The 17232-nt window shown below is 41.3% G+C and overlaps 1 protein-coding gene across 7 annotated transcripts in view; it reads left to right on the forward strand.

Moving 5' to 3' along the window:
• Nucleotides 1-17232, forward strand: part of LCLAT1 (lysocardiolipin acyltransferase 1) — a 223294-nt gene that overhangs the window by 142709 nt on the left and 63353 nt on the right. For all 7 annotated transcript variants that reach the window (XM_045010360.1, XM_045010363.1, XM_045010361.1 and 4 more), the window contains one exon: nucleotides 1108-1224. In XM_045010360.1, the coding sequence (XP_044866295.1) occupies nucleotides 1108-1224 (117 nt within the window). The remainder of the gene's footprint in view (nucleotides 1-1107; nucleotides 1225-17232) is intronic.

The following is a 17232-nucleotide window of genomic DNA, read 5'->3' on the forward strand; positions in this document are numbered from 1 at the left end:
CTGTTGCTGGACTGTCCCCTTTTGAACGCCAAAGGTGTTGTTTAATAAATACATTTAATTAAATTGTTTTTCCTCATGTTGGCATGGGGAGATCCTAGATGTCTTTTGGCTTAGTGACCCTGAAGATGCAGTGACACCAACGGAATGCAGCAATCAAGGCCACTTTGGATGCATTAATTTGAGCAGACAGTTTGAAGAATTCTCCAACACATTCTATAAAACAAATGGATTATTGTCCACTCGTCTACAGAGGTTTTCTTTTTTGTGTCTGATTTTGGTTTGCTGAGTGGGATGTGTAGTAATTATTCCTGAAGACTTGTGCAGTTACCTTGCATACAGGAGGACTCTTGCTGATGGACAGTGAAAATCTTTACTTCACCAGGTTTTCACCAGAACTGCTTTCAGGTGGCTTGTGAATACTGTGCTTACAATAGCAAGCCCATATTGCTGCAGAGGGGAATTGATTTAAAATCGAATGTACTGTATATAAGTGCAACTCAAATTTATGATTAGACTAGTGACTAAAGCCTGTCAAGTTAAAAATGCATAAGCTGGCTGACAAAAGTATTGATCTAGTGCAGTTGACTAATTGCTGTTTGTCTACATTTAGAAAACGTAGCTTTTTATTTTCCAGCTGGGAATAAGGTACTTATAACAATTCTGTTTGACGCAAAACATTGATCTTAAAGGTTTTCAATTCATAATATCAAAGCTTACGCTATTACAAACTGCAGTACCTTTTGAGTTAAAATGTCATTCCAGTTTCCGGCACTTATGTAACTTGTACGTTGAAATAATCATTTTATTATGTCTTTCAATATATAGCCTTGGTAAATGTGAAAGACAGGTTAATTAAGAGTACGCCAAAGAGTAAAAAGATTTTTTAAAATAATCATATAAGGAAAAAACCCTCACAAGTTGCTGTATCTCATGGTATTATGAATCTAATCAAAAGCACCGTAAGGTCTGCTGCCTTCAGAACAGTGCTACAGTGATGTACTCTGTGTGCTGCTGTTGTATTTGGGGCTGTTATAATATTATGAAACTTTATAACCCCTACTAATATTCATGTTGTTAATGTTCTTTTTTTTTTTTTTAAATCTTTAGCCAATACCAAAGCCCGCAGTAATGAATTTGCTGAAAAGAATGGACTTCGGAAATACAAATATGTCTTGCATCCACGAACTACTGGTTTCACTTTTGTAGTAGAACGTCTAAGGGAAGGTAACATTTCTTTAGATATGTATTTACTTTTCTCTTCTGCAACTTCAAATAACTAATCTCAGGAAAGTCAGATAATTGACTTTAATAAATTAACTACTCCAGAACACTATTAGAAATGCAATAGATACCCCATATGAGAAGACAACTTTCTTCTTTTCTGCCATGATTACGATGTTTGCAGTATGGTGAAAAGATTAAAGCAGTCTTGTGTTTATCAGATATTAATATAATTTAGAACATCCACAATGAGACAAGAAACCACTCCCTTGCTCCAAAGTTTTTTTTAATACTATAGGTTGGTTAATGATTCAGTACAGGAAAATAACTTTGGAAATCCCTAAGGCTAGCCTTAATGTCTGTACCTATACTTAATCTCGGGGGAGGATTAATATTTATTTGCATTATAGTAGCACCTTGGGGCCCCAGTCAGTGATCATGGCTCCATTGAGCTAGACACCGGATAAACATATAGCAAGACTGCCTCTTCTCCAAAGAGCTTATTATCGAACTATAAAATGGGACACCAAGTGATTACAATAATCAAGGGAAGTATTAAAAAAACAGACTACTATGAACATCATAAGCAGTGGGTCACAACACACCATTGTTGAAATTTTAGTAGGCATCTTAGGTTTTCGCATACATTGTATGTGCTTTGTCTAACTTGTGGTAGTATGTAGTTCACTGTTACTTACACAGTTTAAAGGTTTAATTGGGGGGAGAGAGAGCTCAGTGGTTTGAGCATTGGCCTGCTAAACCCAGGGTTGTGAGTTCAATCCTTGAGGGGGTCACTTAAGAATCTGAGGCAAAATCAGTACTTGGTCCTGCTAGTGAAGGCAGGGGGCTGGACTCAATGACTTTTCAAGGTCCCTTCCAGTTCTAGGAGATAGGATATCTCCATTAATTTAAAAACATTTGCTTAAAACTTCCCACAATTAAGTCTTTCTTTGCTGTATTAATGCTACTATCTTTGGATTCTTTTTCAATTAAAGCAAGATTTTCAACTTGTAATCTAGTCAATTAAAAAAAGGTTTAAAATAATTTCAGGTTCTATATTTATTCTGGAGTCACCTCCCCAATCCTTGTGGTTTTAAGTAATTTTCTTGTATTAAAAATGTGTTTTTTCTCTCATGTTGCTTTGTAAAAAACATGTACAAACAGTGCAACTGATTATAAAGGGAAAACACTAAAAGTGATTTTATACAAAGTTCTGCCATATGTACAAAGTTGGAGAAAAAACCTGAAAAAACTAGTTTTTCCTCCAATGTTTCAAATACTGTAATTTTATTGTTACTTGTTTCTGTAGGAGGCATATTTTCAGACAAATGAAATGTTAAATTGAAATGTCCCTCTAAACTCGCTATTAACATTTAAGTATCTATGTATCTGTAGGTACGTCTACACAGCCACACTGCTTATTTTAGTTCAGAGCTAGCATGTGTAGTGTGGCTGTGGCAGCACTGGTGATGGCTATGGATAGCCAACCAGGTGCAATCCCATCTGAGAACGCTAGGTGTGTACTCGGATGGCTGGCCCAAGCTGCTGCCCTTCCTGCTGTGGCACACTGCTATTTTTAGCACATTGGCTAGATCAGAGCTAGTGTATGTATGTCTATCCAAGATGAGAATTATACCTCTGAGCTGCAGTGTAGATGGACCGTGGGGGAGTAAAAGGGGGGAGAGACACTCAACCATTAGGTAGTCTAGCTTAATACTTCCCATTATAAAACCTTTATTTTCAGTTGCATAGAGTTGTGAAGAAAATTTAAGACCCCTATCATTACGGTGCTATCCCTCTCTTCCCTGTTTCCACACGATTGTAATGGTTAGCAGTTACAATAAGCCCAGAAATAGACTTGCATCTTCATTGTTGCTTGTGATTGCAGACTGAAGGATGGCATGTGATTTTAAGTTGGGGAGGTGGTGATGGAAACTTAAACATCATGTTTGTTTTTGAAAATATTCTTGCGCCTGTATGACAACCTTAATGCCCCATGGTTTTCCTGTGAATAAATTTTGGCTCATGGCAGTTTTCCATTCCTCAGGCTGAAATGCCTTCACTTCAAGCTTAAGTACATTATTTAGTTCCAAAATAGGTCAGTGAAGAGGGGGAGAAATGCCATGAGGTTTAATTGCCTTTTTAACTTTGAAAAAAATAAATTAAATTTGGCAAGAACCCTGATTAATATGCATTGCAAGCCGTATTATGAATGAATTACCTGTTACGTTATAAAAATAGCTGTTTGTGACCCATAAAAGTACTTGGAGAAGAAGCTGAAATAATAACCTTCAGGAAAAAGTTACTCACATCTCTTTGCATGAGTTTTGGGCTTAATGTGAGGTTTTCCTGAGTTTTATAACAGGAGGCAGCTTACTGACGCTAATTATTAGCATTTTCTGTGCACCCCCCAAATCATATGTATGCACTTCTTCCAGCATGGACTTAACTTTCAAACTCTCCTAGTTTCCCCATCTCTCTTTTATGTGGCCACGACTTACATCTGCTTTGCCTTATGTGCTCCCTATGTGAAACTGTTGCTAGTGTGGTTTCTGACTCCTTGCTGGGATTATGGGAACTAGGCAAATCCGACCTAACCTTCCCTAGCTGCACCAAAAATAGGCTGGCAAGTAGGATTATTCTGGCAGGGCAGCTTCCCCTCTGAGCCTGAATGCATCACCTTTGTTGCGTATCCCAGCTCTTTTATAGCTACTGGAAGTGACCCCGAGCTCACTCTCAGACCCTAGCCCTCATACAACCTGAAGATTGCAGCTAATTTTTGTCCTGATCAAATTCCAATAGGAGGGAGACATCTTGTCATCCCAGTTCTAGCAGGTTACATTACTGTTTTTCTCAAGCAGCATTAATTCCATTCCTGTAAGCTTAAGTGTACCCTAGAGTAAATATAGACAATTAGAGTGCATTAGATGCATAATTAGTGATATATCTGATAAAGTGGTGACTGCAATTCCTGCTGCTTTTGAAGCATGAGGAGGACTTAAATTTAATTCTGAATTGATTCTTGGAGAAGTGTTTTCAGCTTTCTGTTTCTACTGTACAGTAATTGTAAGCAGAATGATATAGTACAGCTTGTCATTATTTTTCTCTGCATCTTAAAAGAAAATGCAGTTGCAAATTTAGGAAACTGAAGGAATGCTGAGAATATATGTTCTATACATAGGTGCTGGAACTAGGGGAGCTGCCGCACCCCCTAGCTTGAAGTAGTTTCCATCATACACAGGGTTCACAGTTTGGTTCAATGTCTCTCAGCACCCCCACTATACAAATTGTTCCAGCACCTCTGGTTCTGTATGCTGTTAGTTTTAACTTTACATGGTATAGTGACTGTCAGATGAAGGCATGGGGGATGAATGAGGTGGCAGCAGAAAGCTGTATGAGAAATAAATAGTTGGAAAAGAGAAGTGTGGAGTACAACTAGAATATATGTACTTTTCATATTCAAATAAAGATACTTCTCACCTTCAAATAAAGAAAAATCATCTCTATCCTGATAGTAATAACTGTGTTCTTGGTGATGTCTGAGTCTCAGCGATAGCTAATGCAGCTTTGTTGTAGCTTGCACTAATCTTCGTTGATGAATAGCACTCAAGCTATCATATTAACTTTTCTTCCCAACAGGCCATATCTGGGAATTGATTTTGCAAGATACAGAGAGCTCTGGACCCCATCTAGCAAAGCACTTAAACATATAGTTAAACTTAAGCATGTAAATCGTCCCATTGACTGTTCATGTCGTTAAAGCACATGCTTGAGCATTTCACTAAATGGGGGCCAGAGTGCTTGGTACTGTGAAGAATCCTTGTTGAGCGGACTAACCTCTGAAATAGTCTGATATACTCAAAACACAGTGGCTTTCATTTGGTTTGCCATAAGCAGAAAGCTGTATCAAAAAGAAAAGGAACGTGATTTTTTTGTTTCTAAGTTAACACATTCAATAAGCTGGATCAATGGGCTTTCCTCTGCTGTTTTGAATTTTCTAGACAAAATGACTAATCATCGCTTCCAAGATTTTTTTTTCATTGTAAATGGGTCAAGTATGTTGATGCAGCAGCCTTTTAATTATTTTACTTCAAGGGACACTGCCAGGTTTGATATTTCTAAGAAGTCTGTCTCATGAGTTCTGAATTGGGTTAAACATAGGATTTTAAAATTACAGATTTCCATTTTAGTAATTCAAGATGTTCCTAACAGAGGAAAAATATATTTTTTTAAAACACAAACGATACTATTTTTCATCTTGTATGTACTGTTCGCTTTTTGTAATTCACTTGACTTGCATAGTGAAAAAGAGTCAGATTTACTTTTCACTTTAGGATTCTTGTGCAAACAGTGCTGGAGTATTTGTCTTATTTAAATCCAGCTAAAGCTCTTTACACTGTATTATTTTTAATAAAATGAAGATATTTCTATTTGTTTTTGTAAAATATTTTTAATCAAAACTAAATTTTTAGCCCAAAATACATCACAGACAAAATGTTGAGGTGGGAATTTCAAAATCCTCAGTGTTGGTCTATATCTGCTCCTGTTGAAAGAAATGGGAGTTTTACCATTGATTGCAATAAGAGCAGAATTAGGCTAATGCTAAGTGTTTTTGAAAATCCCACCTCAGAGCACATTTTGTGCTTGTGAGTGAGAGTCAGAAAAGAAGCTCCTAATAGGAATCATAATTAAGTCTCAGAGTGGTAGCTGTGTTAGTCTGTATCAGCAAAAAGAAAAACCCACTTCATCGGATGCATGCAGTGGAAAATACAGTAGGAAGATGCATATATATATACACATAAACAGAGAACATGAAAAAATGGATGTTGCCATACCAACTATAACGAGAGTAATCAGTTTAGGTGGACTATTGTCAGCAGGAGAAAAAAAAAACTTTTGTAGTGATAATCAGGATGGCCCATTTCCAGCAATTGACAAGAAGGTGTAACTGATTTTTCATTGTAAGCCACAGTTTTGGGTATCTTCTAAATTGCTCCCAAAATTCCTTCCTGCTAAGAAGTTTTGAATGGGTGGTCTATCTGAAGAATATTTTGGTAGAACTTGGATTGAGTCAGACAAATTTATCTCCCAAAATATGGGATTCTGAAAATGAGATGTGCAGGAATTCATTCTTTCTTTTTTATGTTAAGTCCTTTATTGACTTACTGACTGATATTGGTTTTGTTTTATTATTGTGCTTTCCAAGATCTAGTATGTGGGATCACTTCTGAAAAGGTCAAAGTTTACTTTTGATTACAGGTTATTGGGTACTGCTGGGTTTTTTTTTATAAAGTTTATCTAAAGCCAAATCACATTGAAATCTCAATTAGTTAAAATGCTCAGTTTCAAGGAGATTGAAAGTCCATAATAGTTGATTCTGACTTCTGTGTTGTCTAGTTTCATTGAATTACATGTAGTATTTTGACATAACATCTATAATTATAGTAAAATAGTCTGTCAAATGGGTGTTCACATATGTTTTTTTAAAACCACCAAATGGTTTTTAAATACTTTCTGAAAACTCAGGAAATTCCTAGATACAGTTTAAGATATAGTTAAGGTTGTAAATAAATAGTATGTGAAAATATCATTAGAACATAATTATTAAAAATTTGAATAGATAGTTTATAATTGTTTTTACAAACAACTTTAATTGACAGTGCTCATCTTCTATTTGTCCCTCACACCCAACACTTGTTCCTCAACCACATTTCAACACCACAGAGCCTCAGTTATCATACATTAAATACAGTAAAGTATAAAGATTCATAGCTGATGGAATTACCTCAGGATTTCCTCTTCAAATTTTAACTCTGGTTCATACTAAAACTAACATGAACATGCTGCAGATAAGATCTTCCAACAGCCAAAAAAACAAGAGATCTAATTTAACATGTGCCTTCCTCCACTTCACTTGCATGTTGACAGCAAGAAACATCAACATCTCACCTATCTCTCTACAATCGCTCCAAAAACAAAAATATGTTTTGTCTGAAAATGAGTAGATCTTATATACATACCGACTTTCATTTCTGAACAGATGAGTGTGTATCTTCTGGTATCTTTGCCTGAGCAGTAATTGAACTACCTTTCAGTGATAGCACTGAATACCCACATATAAAGAAAAGTATTCTTTTCTTGGCAATATATTTGGATATTTATATGCAGACGGTGATACCTGTCTGCATACAGTGTTCGACTCCAGTGGAGCAGTTTGTTGGCAATTTTGTAGATTCTTACAGTACTTCAGAGATGCTTTCTGGAAACTATTTCGCAAACTCCACCAGTGTAAGCACATTTATACACTTAATGTTGGCACCAAATATTAGTGCACAATATTCTGTACTTGTGTAGTATCTTTCAGGATGTCCACAAAGCAATTAGAAACACTTGGCTGGCCCATGCCAGCTGCCTTGGGCTCGCATGGCTCGGGCTAAGGGGCTGATTAATTGCAGTGTAAACATTTAGGCTCAGGCTGCAGCCCAAGCTCTGACACCCTCCCACCCCACAGGTTCCTAGAGCCTGGGCTGCAGCCTGAGACTAAATGTCTACACCGCAATTAAACAGACCCTTAGCTTGAGACCGAGTCAGCTGGCACAAGCCAGCCATGGGTTTTTAGTTGCATTGTAGACATACCCTTTGAGCCAAGACCTAAAAACACTTCATACACCGCTACCTCAATATAACGCCACCTGATATAACACAAATTTGGATATAACGCGCACTATGGTGGATCAAACAAGTTCAATATAACACGGTTTCACCTATAATGCGGTACAAAATTTTGGCTCCCAAGGACAGCATTATATCGAGGTAGAGGTATATAGACTTATCCATAAGTAAATCTTACAACATTATCCAGGACAGGTAATTGTTGTTGTTAATCCTAGTTCATACAGCTCTGTTACTATTTACCTCCTCTGGTGAGATCTAGAGTGCTCAACCAACTTGACAGCATATGCATAGAAGTGGAACCTGATTGGCACTGCCTTCATATTTTTGTGCCGTGCCACAGTTATGGTCAGCAGAGTCACTCAAGCAGGAACCCCTTTGTAAAAGAAGGAACTACAGAAGGGTGTTCTGAATCTCAGCTTTGAAATTCACTAACAGAACCTTCATGTCCTGTAACAGCCAAAATATTCTGATCTTTAGAATATGGTGCCGAGCCTGTTTTCTTATTCAGGCTTTTGAAGAGAGCTGAGCATAAGGGATGTTATTGTGGGTGTGATGGTGTATTAATGGGGAATATTAACTGGATAGCGCTAGATAGCCATCTTCTGATTATGAAAAAGCTTCTCATCTTTGTTTCAATATTATGTCAAAGGCACCTAGAACCTAGGATGCATGCTATTTAAAACAAAATCTGAGTGCATTTTTCTCTTAGTATGTTAGTTTTAAAAGGAAAACTGTTACACTTTTGGATTTCATAGCCATAATAGAGAGATTTCTGTATATATCAGATGAAAATGCTGAGAATGTATACAACATTAAATATCTTCCTATTTTTGGTAAATATCCAAGGTTTATTTCCTCTCCAAGTAAATATTGGATGAAGCACAGAAAACTTCATACCAAAGGAGAAGTCAGTATTTGCTTATTGAACAACATCTTCTGAGGTGCTGATATCCAATAATTACAGCAGGCAGTTTGCAGGATTATGCTCATTTTTACTTCTGGGGAAATTAAGGCACAGAAGGTGTGACCAGATCAACGCTCCCATCAAGTCAAAGTTGGGAATTATGGAGAGAAAGTGGCATTGTTTAGTGAAAGCTGGGTCATTTTTTATAATAAACAGAGTACTGACTCCTGAGGTGATAATCTGACCCCATTGAAGTCAATAGCAAAACTCCCATTTACTTCAGTGAGGCTAGGATTTTAGGACATTCAGTGTCCCATGCTAACCACTAGATATGTGTATGTACAGCAGACTTGCTCAGTATGGGCTCTGGCCCACTCGTGGGAACCAGTCAGTTTTTGTGGGTACTGAAATGAGTCTGTTTTGAAAATAAGAACATGCAAATGGATGCATGGGAATTTTTTTGGTCCCCTATCTGCTCGATCCAGCTTCAAGTAGAATTTTTCATGCATCCAGCAGGGTTGCAGGACTGAGCAAAGTTTCCCCTGCAGTGACTCCCAACGACTGGCCCTGAAGTCAGTGAAACTCTCCTCTTCCTCTTCTATATACAACACTCCCTGTGATGGTACCCATCCCAGCGTTGTACCACTAAGGACAACAGTGGGGGAAGATGCTGAAAAGTTTGAGAACTATTAGTATACCCCATACAAATATTGCTCTTAACAAATACTCTTTTATAATTTTCAAGTAGAAAGAATGGTGTTAGAGCTGTAGTGTATGTCATCCTAATTGGATTGATGCATATTTAAGTGCTGGACCTGGGGCTGTAAATGGTATTGCCTTAGATCAGATTTGTTTACCTGCCACGTCCGCAGGTTCGGCTGATGGCAGCTCCCACTGGCCACAGTTCGCCACTCTAGGCCAATGGGGGCTGCGGGAAGCGGTGTGGGCCGAGGGATGTGCTGGCCGCCGCCCCCATTGGCCTCGAGCGACGAACTGCAGCCAGTGGGAGCCGCTATTGGCCGAGCCTGCAGACATGGCAGGTAAACAAATCAGCCCGGCCCACCAGGGTGCTTACCCTGCGTGCCACGTGCCAAAGGTTGCCACCCTCTGCCTTAGATATATAAATAATCTGCATGCAAGTTGGAACGTGCATGCCTTGTTATGTCTTCTGTTATTAGTAGAAGACTAGTAACAGATTAGTTCATAAAAAAAACAAGGACCTTGTTTTAAAAAATCGTTTTATCACTAAGCATGTCCATGAAATTCAATAAAGTGGAAAATACAAAGCAGACTTTTGTGCTTTATTACAAACACTGAAAATTGTCTGAATAATCTCAAATACGGGAGGATTTAGCTTTCCAGATTTGTCTGTTAATTGTGGATGATAGTTTTCATGTCTTTCTAACAACTATGTTGAATGTTACTGACTGCATATTTTGCATTTGGTGCTACTAGTTGTAAATTGGATTGCCTTGGCCTTTAACACAAGAAGTACATGACAGTACAGAAATGAAGTCATGAAGCTGTAGTGTTGGTGGTCCTGCCTCTAAAGATAAGAATAGCCATGCGGAGTTGGAATAGTGATCCATCTAGCCCAGTTTTTTGTCCTGACATTAGTCAGTACCTACTGTTTCAGAGGAAACTATCACAGAGTAACACTGCCCTTTAAGAGGGACCAAGGCCAGTGCACCTGTGCTGCATCCTTGGACCAGTTTAGGTTTTAAAAGAGGGCCCCTGGGCCTGGTGGAGAGAGGAGACCCAGTGAGAGAGGTCCAGGGAGTCAAAGCTAGGAAGCTGCAGAAGGCAAGAGCAGCAGTAACGCCAAGGTCTCCTGGGAGAGGTGGCAGTGAGAACATGAGAGGTACTGTTCTGAAGAAAATCCCTGACTGCCGGTGCTCAGAGAACAGGGTGCAGGAGCAGGACTGCCAGACTCCTGGGGAGGGGAGACAGTGAGAGCTTGATAGGTAAAGGAGAAACATTCCAGGAGCTGTTTTTTTGTTTGTATGATAAAACTGCCTAAAAGAGCGTGTGGGTGTGACAGTAGATCCTTTACAAGATGGGGAGAAGCCCTGCTTTGTTACTCTGCTGTAGGCAGTTAAGGGATAACCTATGCACTGGAAAATCTCTCTCCAACCCCCAATCATTAGAAGTTGATGTATACCCTGAAGCATGAGCTTATATCTTTCAAAATTCTTGGTTTGTTTTTGTTTCGTTTTACTGTTATAACTCTGGGTATACTTGTAATCTATATAGATGTCTAAACCTTTTAGGAATCCAGAAAATCTCTTAGTCTCAATTATATATTGTGTGGAAAAGGTGTTTCTTTTTAGCAGTTTTGAATTTGACACCTCTTTAAATTTCCTGGAATATGCCCTTGTTGTATTATGAGAGGATAATTAGAAGTTTCTAAACTACCTCTTCTTTACTGTCCATTAATTTGTATAGTTTTATCCTGTTCACTCCTATCTGCTTCCTTTCTAAGGCAAACAATCCCAGTCTTTTCACACATGCTTCATAAAAGAGTTTCCCCATCTCCCTGATCATTCTCTTCACTGGTTTCTGAACTGCTTTTATTTCTACTGAATTCTTTTTGTGAGCTGAACACAGTACTCCATTTGAGGATGTAATATTGATTGATACGACTTGATGTTGTCAGTTATATTTGCAGAGTATGACAGAAGCCCTTTTCACATTCTCCTTGTTGCACACACATTTTAGGCGCTCATTAGAAACTTTGTAGAATCAATCAAAACAAGTTTCCTGAAGCAACACTCTTGGAATTCCTTTATATATGAATCCCGGCTTGTGACTAGCTGAAACGCCATGTGGCAAATCAGTTTCTGTTTACCTCTTCTCAGGTTATTAATAATGACCGTGCTCTCCATTTAAAAATAAAATCAGCATTTGCCAGCAGTTACCACATTGTGGTATTTGAGACTATGTATTCAGAACAAACACTATATATGATAACTGTGTTGTAATGTTGACTTTTCAATTGCTTCATCTGAAGGTCTGGAACAACATTACTAGTCAAGTCACATGTAAAAGTGGGCTGCTTGGCTGGCTGCAGCTGAGGTCAGAAAATTGATTAATCTCTTACAAAGTGATAAGATTTTTCCTCTGTATCTCCAATTTCATCTCCTCTTCTAACAAAAGATGATATTATGGCAGTATATGCTGTTAGGAGAGTTGGCCTGATCAATTGAGTAGGAATGAATGTAACAACTTATACATTCTTGTTTAACTTTGGTCAACGTTTATCTCTTGTGTTAATTCAACTTGATATTCACTTCAGTATAGCTCATCTGATTCAAAGATTGATTCTGTCTGTAAGTTTTTCAATAGTAGCCATCACAACAGTATAGCAAGAAGTGCAGTAGTATCTTTAAAATAAACAAATACATACCTTGGCTTTCAGCACTTCATTTGGAAGTGGACCCTTTAATAAGTTGCAGAACATCAGCCTTTTTTGTGAGTTTATTCACAGCAACACCTTGTTGGCTGACTCTATCCTAATGAAGTTTGCTAGCATTTACTCAAATTAGTCTTAAGGAGACTTTTTGACAAACAGAGTAGCTACTTGCTGCCAGGAAAGACAATAGCTGAATCTTTTGCAGAGTTCAGTTTTATTCGTTATTCTCCTTAGCAGGCAGCTGCTGCTCTACTATGTTGCAGATAGGTGGTGCTGGGTGCAATGACTGATTGAATTATTGCTGGAATTGAGATTATTTCAGCTAAATGGAATAAGAATCATAGGCCTGGTCTACACTACGCGTTTATACTGAATTTAGCAGCGTTAAACCGATTTAACGCTGCACCCGTCCACACAACGAAGCCCTTTATATCGATATAAAGGGCTCTTAAAACCGATTTCTGTACTCCTCCCCGACGAGGGGAGTAGCGCTGAAATCGGTATTGCCATGTCAGATTAGGGTTAGTGTGGCTGCAATTCGACGGTATTGGCCTCCGGGCGGTATCCCACAGTGCACCATTGTGACCGCTCTGGAAAGCCATCTGAACTCGGATGCACTGGCCAGGTAGACAGGAAAAGCCCTGCAAACTTTTGAATTTCATTTCCTGTTTGCCCAGCGTGGAGCTCTGATCAGCACGGACTGTACGGGAGATACTGGATCTGATCGCTTTATGGGGAGACAAATCTGTTCTATCAGAGCTCCGTTCCAGAAGACGAAATGCCAAAGAATTAAAAAAAATCTCCAGACAGAGGCCGCAGCAGGGACTCAACACAGTGCTGCGTGACAAGCGTAACGGAAAGCCAAAGAATCAAATGGACGCTCATGGAGGGAGGGAGGCGGGACTGAGGACTCCAGCTATCCCACAGTCCCCGCAGTCTCCAAAAAGCATTTGCATTCTTGGCTGAGCTCCCAATGCCTGAAGGGTCAAAAACATTGTCCCGAATGGTTCAGGGTATATCTCGTCAATTCCCCCCCTCCCCCATGAAAGAAAAGGGGGAAAAAATTGTTTCTCGCCTTTTTTCAATGTCACCGTATGTCTACTGCATGCTGCTGGTAGATGTGGTGCTGCGGCGCTGAACAGCAGCATCCCCTCCCCTTCCTTTCCTGATGGCAGACAGTACAAAATGGTGGAAAACCATCCTCCTCATCCCGTGAGTGCTCCTGGCTGGCCTCGGTGATGTTGGCCGGGGGCGCCTGGGCAACAATGAGAATGACTCCTGGTCATTCCCAGCAGACGGTGCGAAAGAATTGAAAACCGTCCTCATCATAGCAACTGGGGGCTGAGCTCCATCAGCTCCCCCCTTTCATGTCTAATGAAGATTCTGTACTGCCTGGACTATCACAGCAGCGGGAGGCTGCCTCCCCCTCATTTTATCTCACTAAAAAGTCAGTGTTTCTTATTCCTGCATTCTTTCTTACTTCATCACACAAAAGGGGGGACACTGCCACAGTAGCCCAGGAGGGTTGGGGAAGGAGGGAAACAATGGGTGGGGTTGTTGCAGGGGCACCTCCTAGAATGGCATCATCATTTCTGCGGGATCTCTGGGGATCTGACCCGGAGCGGCTGTGCTCTCTGGTTCTCTAGTACAGGGGTCCCCAACCTTTTTAGGTCCAGGGACCGGTTTCGTTTGCCGGACCCTCCGCAGGCGTGCCTGCGGGAGGTCCAGCTGAGCCGCGGGACGAGCGCTCCCTCCGCAGTCGTGCCTGCGGGAGGTCCGCTGCTCTCGGGGCTCAGCTGGAGCTTCCGCAGGCACGCCTGCGGGAGGTCCAGCTGAGCCGCGGGACGAGCGCTCCCTCCGCAGTCGTGCCTGCGGGAGGTCCGCTGCTCTCGGGGCTCAGCTGGAGCTCTCGGGGCTCAGCCGGTTTCTAAGAGGCCGCGGACCGGTACCGGGCCGCGGACCGGGGGTTGGGGACCCCTGCTCTAGTACACTTGCCCATATTCTAGGCAGGACTGACTCTATTTTTAGACAAAACATAAAGAAGGGAATGACCTGGGGAGTCATTCCCATTTTTGTCCATGCGCCCCTGGCCGACCTCAGTGAGGCCAGCCAGGAGCACCCATGACAGCAGCAGACGGTACAAAAGGACTGATAACCGTCATCGCCAGTTTCCAATTGCAGACGGTGCTATAGCTGGTAACCATCTCTGCTACCTTGCAAAGGCAAATGAATGCTGCGGTGTAACACTGCAGTACCGCATCTGTCAGCAGCATCCAGTACACATACGGTGACAGTTACAAAAGGCAAAATGGGCTCCATGATTGCCATGCTATGGCATCTGGAAAAGCACTAGAAAAGGTTCAGAAAAGAGCAACTAAAATGATTAGGGGTTTAGAGAGGGTCCCATATGAGGAAAGATTAAAGAGACTAGGACTCTTCAGTTTGGAAAAAAGAAGACTAAGGGGAGACATGATAGAGGTATATAAAATCATGAGTGATGTTGAGAAAGTGGATAAGGAAAAGTTATTTACTTATTCCCATAATACAAGAACTAGGGGTCACCAAATGAAATTAATAGGCAGCAGGTTTAAAACAAATAAAAGGAAGTTCTTCTTCACGCAGCGCACAGTCAACTTGTGGAACTCCTTACCTGAGGAGGTTGTGAAGGCTAGGACTATAACAATGTTTAAAAGGGGACTGGATAAATTCATGGTAGCTAAGTCCATAAATGGCTATTAGCCAGGATGGGTAAGAATGGTGTCCCTAGCCTCTGTTCGTCAGAGGATGGAGATGGATGGCAGGAGAGAGATCACTTGATCATTGCCTGTTAGGTTCACTCCCTCAGGGGCACCTGGCATTGGCCACTGTCGGTAGACAGATACTGGGCTAGATGGACCTTTGGTCTGACCCGGTACGGCCTTTCTTATGTTCTTACGTCTGCCAGGGCAATCTGGGGGAAAAGGGCGCGAAATGATTGTCTGCCGTTGCTTTCACGGAGGAAGGATTGAGTGACGACATTTACCCAGAATCACCCGCGACACTGTTTTTGCATTGGGATCTCAACCCAGAATTCCAATGGGCGGGGGAGACTGCGGGAACTATGGGATAGCTACGGGATAGCTACCCACAGTGCAACGCTCCGGAAATTGACGCTAGCCTCGGTACATGGACGCACACCGCCGAAATAATGTGCTTAGTGTGGCTGCGTGCACTTGACTTTATATAATGTTTTTTAAAAACGGTAAAATCGGAATAATCCCGTAGTGTAGACATACCCATAGACTATCAGGGTTGGAAGGGACCTCAGGACGTCATCTAGTCCAACCCCCTGCTCAAAGCAGGACCAATTCCCAACTAAATCATCCCAGCCAGGGCTTTGTCAAGCCTGACCTTAAAAACCTCTCAGGAAGGAGATTTAACCACCTCCCTAGGTAACCCATTCCAGTGCTTCACCACCCTCCTAGTGAAAAAGTTTTTCCTAATATCCAACCTAAACCTCCCCCACTGCAACTTGAGACCATTACTCCTTGTTCTGTCATCTGCTACCACTGAGAAAAGTCTAGATCCGTCCTCTTTGGAACCCCCTTTCAGTACTTGAAAGCAGCTATCAAATCCCCCCTCATTCTTCTCTTCTGCAGACTAAACAATCCCAGTTCCCTCGACCTCTCCTCATAAGTCATGTGCTCCAGCCCCCTAATCATTTTTGTTGTCCTCCGCTGGACTCTTTCCAAGTTTTCCACATCCTTCTTGAAGTGTGGGGCCCAAAACTGGACACAATACTCCAGATGAGGCCTCACCAATGTCGAATAGAGGGAAATGATTATGTCCCTCAATCTGCTGGCAATGCCCCTACTTATACAGCCCAAAATGTCATTAGCCGCCTTGGCAACAAGGGCACACTGTCGACTCATATCTAGCTTCTTGTCCACTGTAACTCCTAGATTCTTTTCTGCAGAACTGCTGCCTAGACATTCAGTCCCCCTAGTCTGTAGCAGTGCATAGGATTCTTCCGTCTTAAGTGCAGGACTCTACACGTGTTGAACCTCATCAAGTTTCTTTTGGCCCAATCTTCTGATTTGTCTAGGTCTTCTGTATCCTCTCCCTACTCTCCAGCATATCTACCACTCCTCTCAGTTTAGTGTCCTCTGCAAACTTGCTGAGAGTGCAGTCCACGCCATCCTCCAGATCATTAATGAAGATATTGAACAAAACCAGCCCCAGGACCGACCTTTGGGGCACTCCGCTTGATACTGGCTGCCAACTAGACGTGGAGCCATTGATCACTACCTGTTGAGCCCGACAATCTAGCCAGCTTTCTATCCATCTTATAGTCCATTCATCCAGCCCATACTACTTTAACTTGCCGGCAAGAATACTATGGGAGACCGTATCAAAAGCTTTGCTAAAGTCAAGGAATAACACATCCACTGCTTTCCCCTCATCCACAGACCCAGTTGTCTCCTCATAGAAGGCAATTAGGTTATTCAGGCATGACTTGCCCTTGGTGAATCCATGCTGACTGTTCCTGATCACTTTCCTCTCCTCTAAGTGCTTCAGGATTGATTCTTTGAGGACCTGCTCCATGATTTTTTCCAGGGACTGAGGTGAGGCTGACTGTAGTTCCCCGGATCCTCCTCCTTCCCTTTTTTAAAGATTGGCACTACATTAGCCTTTTTCCAGTCATCCAGGACACCCCCTCACACACTTTCCTTGACTTTCTTCTTATTGCTAGCCTACCTGAAGAAACCCTTCTTGTTACTCTTAACATCTCTTGCTAGCTGGAATCTACAACTGTGATTTGGTATTCCTGATTTCACTCCTGCATGCCTGAGTAATATTTTTATACCTCCCCCCACCCCCCGGTCATTTGTCCAATCTTCCACTTCTTGTAAGCTGCTTTTTTGCATTTAAGATCAGCAAGGATTTCACTGGTAAGCCAAGCTGGTTGCCTGCCATATTTACTATTCTTTCAACACAGCGGGATGGTTTGTTCCTGCAACCTCAATAAGGATTCTTTAAA

Source organism: Mauremys mutica, chromosome 3 (assembly GCF_020497125.1).
Source record: "Mauremys mutica isolate MM-2020 ecotype Southern chromosome 3, ASM2049712v1, whole genome shotgun sequence".
Lineage (NCBI taxonomy): Eukaryota > Metazoa > Chordata > Testudines > Geoemydidae > Mauremys > Mauremys mutica.